The following is a 10,906-nucleotide window of genomic DNA, read 5'->3' as shown; positions in this document are numbered from 1 at the left end:
TGCTGTGTCTCTGCCTGGAAGGATCAAGCAGCTCTGGGTGCTGGGGGAGAGGCCAGGGCTGCCAAGGGGGGATGTTGTTGGCAGCTCCATGAGGACGCTCTGGGACGCTGCCCTGGGCTGTCCAGCGCAGTGGGGATGGATCAGCCCCTGCTCTGCTGCTCCCTCCCGGCTCCCCCAGGGACCTTGCAGAGCCCCAGCCATGCTGTTTGCCCCCAGCCTGCCCACGGCCACCCTGCAGCTGCTCACGGGGGTTTTCTCTGCTCAGCATTGGCCTGGGCGTGTTCTGGAGAGAGCCTGGGCAAGGAGCCTCGAGCCCCCAGGCCCTGCCCTGAGGCGTCAGCTGTGCCCCAGCAGTGCCCATGGCCTGTCCCTGCTGCAGCCCCGGCACTGCCACCCCCAGCACTGGCAGCGACCCCGAGAGCATTCAGGCCCTACAGCAACACGAGGGGCAGCAGGGCAGCGGGGCAGTGGCACGGGAGCAGCACTGGCAACACCAAGTGCTGCTGCTCCTTGGCACAGCTGCTGTGCCACCCCTGATCTGCCCCAGCTCTGCACACAGACATTGCTGCTGCAGCTCCACAGAAGGGAACAAAAGGGGATCTCTGGTGAAAACTTGGCTGGGAGATCCTTTAGTTTGTTTAAAGCTACCAAGAGCACCACTGCACATTTATAAAAACTGTGGGTCTAAGAGCAGATGGAGAGAAACAAAATGAGAAATGGCACAATGACATTTATTTGTGGACATTATTAAAAAAAAAAAGCAAAGAAAAAAAACCCACAACCAAACCAGCAAGTACTATCAAAGATGACTTATTTAATAAGTGTTTTCCAGAAATTGGTAAGTAGTTTAATGTTTCTGAAATCATCCACTCATCAGTCTCCACACTGCAGCCTTGAGCTCCTGGTTCCTCAGGCTGTAGATGAGAGGGTTCAGTACTGGAGGCACCACTGAGTACAGAACTGACACTGTCAGATCCAGCGATGGGGAGGAGATGGAGGGAGGCTTCAGGTAGGCAAAAATGGCAGTGCTGAGAAACAGGGAGACCACAGCCAGGTGAGGGAGGCATGTGGAAAAGGCTTTGTGCTTTCCCTGCTCAGAGGGGATCCTCAGAACAGCTCTGAAGATCTGCACATAGGAGAAAACAATGAACACAAAACAACCAAATGATAAACAGACACTAACCACAAGGAGCCCAATTTCCCTGAGTTTGGAGTGTGAGCAGGAGAGCTTGAGGATCTGGGGCACTTCACAGAAGAACTGGCCCAGGGCATTGCCATGGCACAGGGGCAGGGAAAATATATTGGCTGTGTGCAGCAGAGCATTGAGAAAGCCACAGCCCCAGGCAGCTGCTGCCATGTGGGCACAAGCTCTGCTGCCCAGGAGGGTCCCATAGTGCAGGGGTTTGCAGATGGACACATAGCGGTCATAGCTCATGATGGTGAGGAGGGCAAGCTCTGACCCAAGGAAGAAGACAAACAGAAAGACCTGTGCAGCACATCCTGCATAGGAGATGTCCCTGGTGTCCCAGAGGGAATTGTGCATGGCTTTGGGGACAGTGGTGCAGATGGAGCCCAGGTCAGTGAGGGCCAGGTTGAGCAGGAAGAAGAACATGGGGGTGTGCAGGCGGTGGTTCCAGGCTACGGTGCTGATGATGAGGCTGTTGGCCAGGAGGGCAGCCAGGGAGATGCCCAGGAAGAGGCAGAAGTGCAGGAGCTGCAGCTGCCGTGTGTCTGCGAATGGCAGGAGGAGGAAGTGGCTGATGGAGCTGCTGTTGGACATTTTGATCCTCTGGCCATGAGAACCTGTTCATAGAGGAGACAATGACAAGCCAGGAGAGACTTTCCTGAGCAATGTCCAAGCCCTTTCTCCCACCCCTGCCACTCAGTGCCACCCAATTTCCCTTTTATCAGAGCTCTTCCTCCAGCCCCATGCCTGCAGCTCTGCTGGGATCTGGCCCTGTTGCTGTGACAAGCAGTGGCTCTGCCCATGGACACCGAGGAGTCAGCTCTGCTCTGCAGCAGTGGGTCCTGGGAATATGGGACAGGGACCAGTCCTGGGTTGGACTTCATCAGACCAAACTGCCCCTAAGGCAGAGGAGCTTGGTAGCATCTCCTGTCCCAGGGCTAAGGAACAGTGACAGCCAAAGGCAGTTTGAGAGGATTTCCTGCTGTGCTCAGGGAGAACAAAGAGAACTGTGCAAGGCAAGAGCATTGGCTGTAACTCAGTGAGGGGTGAGGGGAGCTACTCTGGTGCTCCATCTGTTCCCAGCTGCCCTTTCTGAGATCACGGGCAGTCACTGTGTTCCCCTGAAAATCACCCTGACACAGCTGAGAGCAGAGGGACTCACAGCAGAGCCAAATGGCTCAGCCTTTCTCAGAGTCTCAGCCCCACTGCTGGCCAAGGACACTCCTGTCCCCCAGTGTCCCCTGGAAGGCAGCTCACAGCTTGGATGGACACCCCGAGGACACACCAAGGGTCCTGGCCATGGAACTGCTTGAGGAGAGTCATTTCATTGCCAGCCTGCCAGCCTGCCCTGCCCAGAGCTGCCCAGGGCAGAGGGAGCTGGGACACCTCATTGCTGTGCTCACCCTGCACAGGAGGAGCCCCAAGGGCTGCGCCTGACCCTGCAGCTGCAACTGCCATTGCCAGAGAGCCTGTCAGCAATGCCAGGAGCAGCTGAGCAAGGCAAGGAGAGAGACAGCCGAGCCCTGAGGAAAAGCCTTTCCCTGCCCAGCCTTGCACAGCCCCTCGCAGGCAGCAGCAGTGCAGGACAGTCGCCCTCGGGCCCTGGTCAGCAGGGAATGGGCAATGGCAGGAGAGATGCCCTTCATCTCTGGTGCTGCTCTGCCGGCCTAGGAGGGGACTGAGGGCCCCGAGCCCCCGGGCTGAGGGCTGTGCTGGCTGCCAGGGGACACAAGAGCTCTGCTGCTCAGGCCAGCTGGCAGATCCCCTGCCCTGGCAAAGAGCCCTCAGGGCTGCAGGAGCTGCTCTGCAGGACAGCCCTGGGCACCCCTGGCTGCACCCCCACCTTCCCAGCCTGCAGCCATCCCTGGCAGCAGGAGCTGTCCTGCCCTGTCCCTCTGACGGTGCCCAGGGTAGCCCTGCTCTGCAGCACATCCTCCCCCAAACCAGAAACGGCAGCAGAGCCATCCTTACAGTCATACCAGTGCTGTCATGTGTCAGCTTTAGGAGATCCCTGCAGCCAGAGACTTACTGTGTCAGAGGTTGTGAAGATTTCTCCATGAATAAGCTCAGAATTGTCCTTCCAGTTGCTTTAAGCCTCTGTCTGCTTCACACCTGTCAGGTACATGCAGGCAGCACCCTCAGCCCTGCTGGGCTGGGAGAGAAACTGCTCCTCAGGAGAAATGTCTTTTTGAAGCTCTTCTTGGTTGCCAGGAGTTCCCTCTGTGCCAGGAGCCCAGCCCAGCTCAGCAGCACAGCAACAGCACAGGACTTTAATGAGCTTCTTGGGGATTAGGGTTTGTTTACATCAGACTCAGTCCATGAGTGTGTCTTCAAAAAACTTCTCAAGAACTCAAAGTTTCTTGAAGTTTTAATGGGTATCACTGAGAGACATGACTGAGAATGTGTCCCCAGGTTCCAGATGGAGCAGAACACTGGAGGCAGTGATGACAGCTGGGGACAAACAAGGCAAAGGTGTCTGTGATGCTGAGCAAACCTGGATGTGTTTCAGGAATGCAAAGGGCCAAGGCCTGAGCCCCAGCCCCTGGCAAGGCAGATCCTGTCCCTCCCTCAGTGCTCAGGGCTCTTCCCGGGGCACTGGCATGTGGGGATGTGCAATGCCAAGGGCAGGAGCATGGGGCAGCCCCTGCCAGGCTGCTGGGCAGGGACAAGGAGGCAATGAGGCCCCAGGGCTGCAAGGGTCACTTGTGTCCTCCTCATGGCCTCAGGGCCAGGGACAGCAGCCATGGCCAAAGTGCTGGGAGATTTCTTTGCCCTCTCTATAGTTTAGCCATGAAAATATTGTGTTCTTAATCCAGGAAAGACAGCGAGTGAGTTTTTGACAGGGGTTGTATTGGCAGAAAATGGCACTATATCTTTATGCTGAACAAGGGCAGATTTAGATTGGCTGTAAAGATGATGAAATATTTTACAGTCAGGTTCGCAAGACTCTGGCTCAGGTTGCCCAATGAATGGAAACCACATCCCTGGAAGTGTCCCAGGTTCAGTGCTTTGCATAACCTGAATGAGTGAAGGTGTCCCTGGGTAAAGGGAGTTGGACCAGATGCTCTTTTGGGTCTTTTCTAACCCAAGCCATTTTATAATTCTGTCATTCTTATATCCCCAACTCATTCTGCACAGGGCTGCAAATACCTACACACACCATGTCAGCATTTTAATCTGACCTAATCCCCAACATTTCCATAAAAATGAAAAGAATGCCAGTTGTAGGACATGAATTGCCACGGTTTTAGAGGAACCAAACCCAAAATGTAAAAATAATTCAGAGGAAGGTCCAACATCTCTGTGTGGAAGATTGACCAAGTGAGTCTGTCATTGTTGTAGAAAATAAAAAGAAAGCAGGCGGGTAGGCTGGGGGTGCGCGGCAGAAGGACGCACAGCAGGCAGTCTGCGGCTCTCCAGTGGTTTATTATGCGGCGCAGCAGGGAAGGTCCGGGGAAGGAGAGACGGGGCGGAGGAGCAGGGACGGGCGCGGGGTCTGGAGCTCCGGAGGCTGCAAGCTGTCAGCGGCAGTTGGTGTCGGGCAGCAAGGTGTCCCGGTGAGCAGGACAAAATGGCCGTTGAGCACACAGTGGAATAGGGTCTTAAGGGGAAGGAGAGAGGGAGTGGTTTGGCACGCAGGCCAACCGGGAAAGCCATAGGGAAGAGGGACAGGGGTAACAACCAATCATTACAAGGGAAGGGAGGATACATAATCCAAACCAACCAATGGGGTACAACTTAGGAGGGGAACAAAGAAGAACAGTCTGGAAACTAAGCCATATATGGGAAAGGGGCGGGGGAGGCATCTGGGCCAATGATCTTCTTAGCTGGTGCATACATTGCCGCAGGGGCTCATGGGCTGATCTCACTGTCACCATGAGTGGACAGCACAGGCTGTCCCTGCCCCCACGGCCGGCCCTCTAGCTGGCAACTCGGAGGTAAAACCTCCACATGTCATGGTTTGGGAATGGTACTCCCCAGTTCAATTCTCCCACTGACACTTTCCAAACCACTCTGCTGTTTGCTCCTTCCTCCCTTTACCCCAGCCCTTGTGAGAGGATGGAGAGCAGAACTGGACACACAAAAGGTAAAGATTGTGGGTTGAGATTAGAACAATTCACACAAAACAGCAATGAGATAAGAAAGGAAGTAATACCAACAATAGCAATAAAAGAAGTGTACAAAAGAGAGATTCACAAGCACAATGCTCCCTATGGAGCTCAACTCCACCTGACTGCAGCCCCACCACCCTGATCACTCCCCTGGCTTGGAATCGGTGTTACCCCCCTGCTCCCTGAACCACTCTGACTCGACTGGAAGGAGCTCTTCTCCTCAGGAGAGAGACTCCCTTTCCCCCACCCTGGCAATGATGTGAGGTGACAGAGAATAACCTCTGGGTCCTGGCCATGCCCCTCCTGGCTACTGTGAAAATTAACTCTGTCCTGGCCAGAACCAGGACATTTCCCACCCCTTATTCTATACTATCTACTCACGCCCAGATCCTACACCTTCTAAGTGTTTACATATACATATATATATATTTATACAGAAGCACAAGTATAACTTCCAAACTCAGTGGCTGTGCCCCCAAGATACTGTTGAGTTAATTTAGTCCATGACTGTGACTTCTGCCCATCTTTGATGTCTCCCAGGGCAGCAGGGCTGCTGTGCTGTCAGCTGGTTGCTGCATCAGGATCTCATGCCTGGGGTATCTGGAGGAGTCCATCCTTGCTGTCCATGGGAGTTATGGCAAACAGTGGCAGTGTCATTCAGCAGCCAGTGTTGTACAATTCAACATTACAGACTGTTCTCACCCAAAATCAAATCCCCTTGAGGGACACATCATGTTTCCCCTTCCCTCTGCATCTCCCACCAAGTGCACTCAGGTCCTTGGGAAAAAACAATTCCAGGGATGGGTTTGCCTTTGCTTGAGGCAGGACTGATCCAAACTGTTTTCCCTAACACATTTCTCATAAGCACCACAGGGCTTTATCCCCTTCTCTGGCACATGGAAGGATTGACTGGGCAGGGCCAGCTCGATTGGTGAAGTCTGAAGTGTTCCCTGCTCAGATGGCCTTCACTGAATGCAGCTCCCAATGTTTCTGAGGTCCCACCATGCAGTGCTTTCAGGGTGGTTTTTAGCAGTCCATTGCACTGTTCAGCATTCCCAGGCTGGTGCCTGAAAGGGAATATGAAACACTCACTCAATCCTGTGCTCTCTGGCCCAGGTGTTCAAAAGGCTGTTTTGGAAAGGAGTCCCATTGTCCCACTCAGGTCTTTCAGGGGGGCTCTGTCCCTACGGAAGTTTCTTTTTCAGGCCCAGGGTGGTGTTCTGGGCATTGCTGTGAGGCACAGGGTTCTTCTCCAGCCATCCAGGGGTTGTTACCAAGGGTTGCTTGCCCTGGTGGGTCTGTGGAACTGTGATGTCATTGATCTGCCAGACTCCCCCAGACTGATATTGCCACCATCATCCCCACACCACAGAGGCTTTACCTGCTTGGCTCTGCTTGATCTCAGCACACGTTTCACACTCATGGATAACCTGGAGATGCTGTCCATGGGTAAATCCACCCCTCAGTCACAAATCCATCTGGAGGTTGCATCTCTTCCCTGATGACCTGAGCTGTCCTGAGGCCATCGGGCCAGAAATAAGTCAGCCTTGTGTGGCCATTCCAGACCCACCTGAGACACTTTAATCCTGGCAGCCCCATCCCCCTGTCCATTGCTGTGATGCTCTTCAGTGCCCAACTCTTGGCTACGTGAGCATCCACAGGAGGGACTTTCACAGCCAACTTCTCTCCCCTGGCAGTGATGTTTTGCCCCAATCCAGCAGCCCAGATGGGTTTCCCTCTGCACTGCCAATTGTCCTTTTTCCATCATTGCAGCCACCCCACAGAGCATTTGCCACCATCCCCGAGTCAGAGCAGAGGTGCAGCGCTGGCCATTTCTCTCGCTCAGAGCTCCGTGTATGGTCCCAGGATTGCAGTGACTGCAGGAAAGGGGCAGCCCACAGTGGGACATTTCTTGGTCAGATATAGACACAAAGAGTGGCAAAGTGTCTGTGACTCGGGTTTGGGACTCAAAGCTGCTGCTGTGGTTTGCAGGGAGCTGCAGTGTGGCACAGCCCTGGCTGTGCCCAGGAGCACTGGCTTGGGAGAAGGTGTTGGTGCAGCTGGGCCAGGGAGCTGCAGGGAGTGGGGAATGAATCCCTCCTGGTGTCCTGTCCTGGGGTGACACTGTGGGGCCTTGTTGAACTAAGGAGATCATTGTGACACTGTGGAACCTCATGGAATCAGGAAGATCATTGTGACACCACAGAGCCTCATGGAACCAAGTGTCCATTATGACTCTGTGGAACTTCATTGAACCAAGAGGCCATTGCAACACTGTGGGCCCTTGTGGAATCAAGGTGACTGTTGACACTGCACGGCCTTGTGAGAGAGGCCATTGTGACACTGCAGAACCATAGGGCCACTGTGAAACTGAAGAACCCCATGGAACCAAGAGGCCATTGTGACACTGTGAAGCCTTGTGGAACTGACACTGAAATCAGCTGAACAGAGTCTTTCTAACACAGTTTTGGGTATCAGAAAGCAGCCATTCTTTATTGTAGCGCTGATCACTTTGAGGACACTCCCTCTAATAGAGTGCCCTGAGCATCAGGTGAACAGAGTTTTTATCACACACATTAATTACACATTCATGAGCTATCCCTGCTTACTTGATGGATATGTATCACTTTATTTTACATTAATGCACCCTTTATCTCACGTCCTTATATAGTTCTTTGGGGTCTTGTTGTTTTTAGGTGTTGTTTTTAGGCAGCTGTTCCTTGACCCTCACTTTTGAGTAAGGGCAATATTGTTGTTATGCATAACTCCTGCTTTGACAGCCTTGCAGAGCTGAACTGACATCCTGCTTGTGTTTTGTGTGACTTCTGTTTGCCTCAGTTACATCCTTTATCTATTTCTCCAAGGCTGTGCTGTTCTGTTCTACTGTCCTTAGCAAGTCTCCCCTTTTCTTGACACTTAGCTCCTTATGGGAACTGATCTCTCAATAGCTTTATTTCATTTTATAGCACAAGGCATTACAACACTGAATCTTGATGCAAGCTAAAACCATACAGCAAATATAAACAGATATTTTATCCAACTCCAGCTGGGTAACATGAGTTAATTTTGGTCCAGATTTCTTCAAATCCTCAGGAGATGCCATCTTGAGCTGTAAATTGTAAAAAGTTGTCAATGGCACTTGGAAAGGTCCCTTCCCCTTTGGCTGGAGCAGAGCAGTTCCCCAGTCTTCTAGCAGACCCAATCTCCTGGTTGGAACTCGTGCCCTGGTGTGTCCAATCCCATCAGTCTGGAGATCTCCACTGCTTGGTGCAAATCCTGTAAGGTTTTACTAAGAGAAATAAGGAAATTATTCAAATCAACCCCTCCTTTTACATGTGTGTGTTTCCTGCAATGTGGCACTTGGTAGGGTTGATCACAGAGCAGCTCATAGGGGCTGATTTTGCTGGTGTCCCATGGCTGAATTGTTTTGAAGTAGAGCCACAGGTAAGGCTGGGACCCTCATCAAAGAGGTTTCCTGACATATTTTACCCAAATGCAATTTCATTTTAGAACTCATTCTCTCAACTTTGGCACCAAGGGCTGTGAGGAGACACCTTGTCCTGAGGCACTGGGGCTCCTGGCACAGCCCCAGCAAGGCTGGCACTGTCACCCCCTTGTCCTGCCCTCAGCATCCTCCCCCACATCCCAGTGCCCCCGGCAGAGCCCTGAGCAAGGCAGGAGGGACAGGATCTGCCTTCCCCTAGCTGGGGCTCAGCCCTTGGCCTTTCTGCTGCCTCCACCCAGCCCAGGCTGTGCTCAGCACCTGAGCTGCCTGCACAGAGCCTTTGCCTCCCTGCACTGCTGGCCTCAGGCATCTGCTGGAAGGAGTCCCTGGGGAGCCTTGGGCAGGAATGGCCCTGGGGGCTCCTTCATGCTCCCAGGGACTGCAGGTTTGTCAAAGGACTTTGGGTTTTGCTTTTGCCTTGGAGTCTCTGAGAGCTTTGAGCTATCATGGCCTCCAATTATCTGCTCTAACGAGTCCCTTGAGATTCTCTGTCAGTAACAACACTCAGTGGGGCTCATTAATGCTTCAAGGTACTCAGGGTTTGTTAAAGTCCTTCTTTGTGTCACTGAGTCTCTGAGAGGTTTGTGCAATCCTGGCCTCCAATTATCTGCTTTAATTAGTCCCTTGAGAGCCCTTGTTAGTAATGACACTCAGTGGGGCTCATTAATGCTTCCAGATACTCAAGGATTTTTGAGGTACTTTGGATTTTCCTTTCTACACTGATTCTCTGAGGGGTTTTTGTGCAATCATGGCCTCCAGTTCTCTCCTCCAAGGAGTCCAGGAGGAGCCTGTGTTGGGGATGGAACTCAGTGGGAACCATGAATGCTTGGAGACACTTTGGGTTTTTCTTCTGACTTTGACTCCTGGAAAGGTTTGTGCAATCTCCTGTCAGGTTTGCCCTGAGGCACAAGGGCTCAGCACCAAATGCACCACAGGGCTCATTAGGATCAAGCAAATCCTGACAAACCATGGCTCTGCCTTGATTTCCCTCTGGTCTAGTGCAGTTCATTAGGAAGGTTTCCTATCGAAGATATGGAGAAATATTTTTTTGAAGCAATCTAAAACTTCTAAATTGCTAAGTTTCCCACTGAAAACAGACACTCTCCTCAAGTGTATGCCAAGCCCAAGCTGCCACCAAGGAGATTCCCCTTCCCCAAGCCAGGCAGAACTCTGTAAGAAATGTTTTGGACAAACAGGAAGTTCTACAATAAACACAAATCAAGAGCTGGCAGGAGGCACAATTAGACCAACAGCCCCTGCCAATGCTGAGCACCTGTGAGCTCTGGGTGTGCCCTGCTGGTGTCCCTGAGATGGCCTGGCAGTGCCCCAGCCCTGCTGGGCTGTGCACAGGAGCTGCTCCTGGGCAGAGCTGTCTCTCTGCAGCGCTGCCGCTTGCCAGGAGCTCCTCTGTGCCAGGAGCCCAGCCCAGCTCAGCAGCACAGCAACAGCACAGGGACTGGAATGACCCTCTTGGGGCTTTGGTGCTGTTTGCATCACACTCAGTCCCTCAGAGTGTGTGAAAAAAGACTTCTCAAGAAGTCAAACATAAATAGAAACATTGAAGTTCCTTGTAGTGTTAATGAGTTCCACTGAGGGACACGACTGAGAAAGTGTCCCCAGGTTGCAGTTAGAGCAGAACACTGTAGGCAGTGATGACAGCTGGGGACAAACAAGGCAAAGGTGTCTCTGATGCTGAGCAAACCTGGATGTGTTTCAGGAATGCAAAGGGCCAAGGCCTGAGCCCCAGCCCCTGGCAAGGCAGATCCTGTCCCTCCCTCAGTGCTCAGGGCTCTTCCCGGGGCACTGGCATGTGGGGATGTGCAATGCCAAGGGCAGGAGCATGGGGCAGCCCCTGCCAGGCTGCTGGGCAGGGACAAGGAGGCCATGAGGCCCCAGGGCTGCAAGGGTCACTTGTGTCCTGCTGGCCTCAGGGCCAGGGACAGCAGCCATGGCCAAAGTGCTGCACAAGTTGGCTCTGTCAGGGCCTTGCAGCTCCTGCACATCCCTCTGCCCTCTCCAGCCCAGGCTGTCCTACGCTGTCCATGCCCTGTGCCTCTGTCCCTGCAGGCTGTCGTCATCCCCCGGCTGCCCCACCTCGCTGGC

The 10,906-nt window shown here is 53.1% G+C and overlaps 1 protein-coding gene across 1 annotated transcript; it reads right to left on the bottom strand.

Annotated features, from left to right (window-relative positions):
- Positions 1-736: 736 nt before the first annotated feature.
- LOC146421973 (olfactory receptor 14J1-like) lies at positions 737-1,780 on the bottom strand. Its single transcript, XM_085046838.1, has one exon. It carries the CDS (start codon positions 1,778-1,780, stop codon positions 863-865), a length of 918 nt encoding a protein of 305 aa, XP_084902964.1. The 3' UTR covers positions 737-862.
- Positions 1,781-10,906: the final 9,126 nt, after the last annotated feature.

The sequence above is a fragment of the Lichenostomus cassidix genome, unplaced genomic scaffold (genome assembly GCF_008360975.1).
Source record: "Lichenostomus cassidix isolate B80296 unplaced genomic scaffold, HeHo_3.0 HiC_scaffold_46, whole genome shotgun sequence".
Lineage (NCBI taxonomy): Eukaryota > Metazoa > Chordata > Aves > Passeriformes > Meliphagidae > Lichenostomus > Lichenostomus cassidix.
The sequence above is the reverse complement of the archived record's forward strand: the minus strand, read 5'-3'. Positions and strand labels throughout refer to the sequence as shown.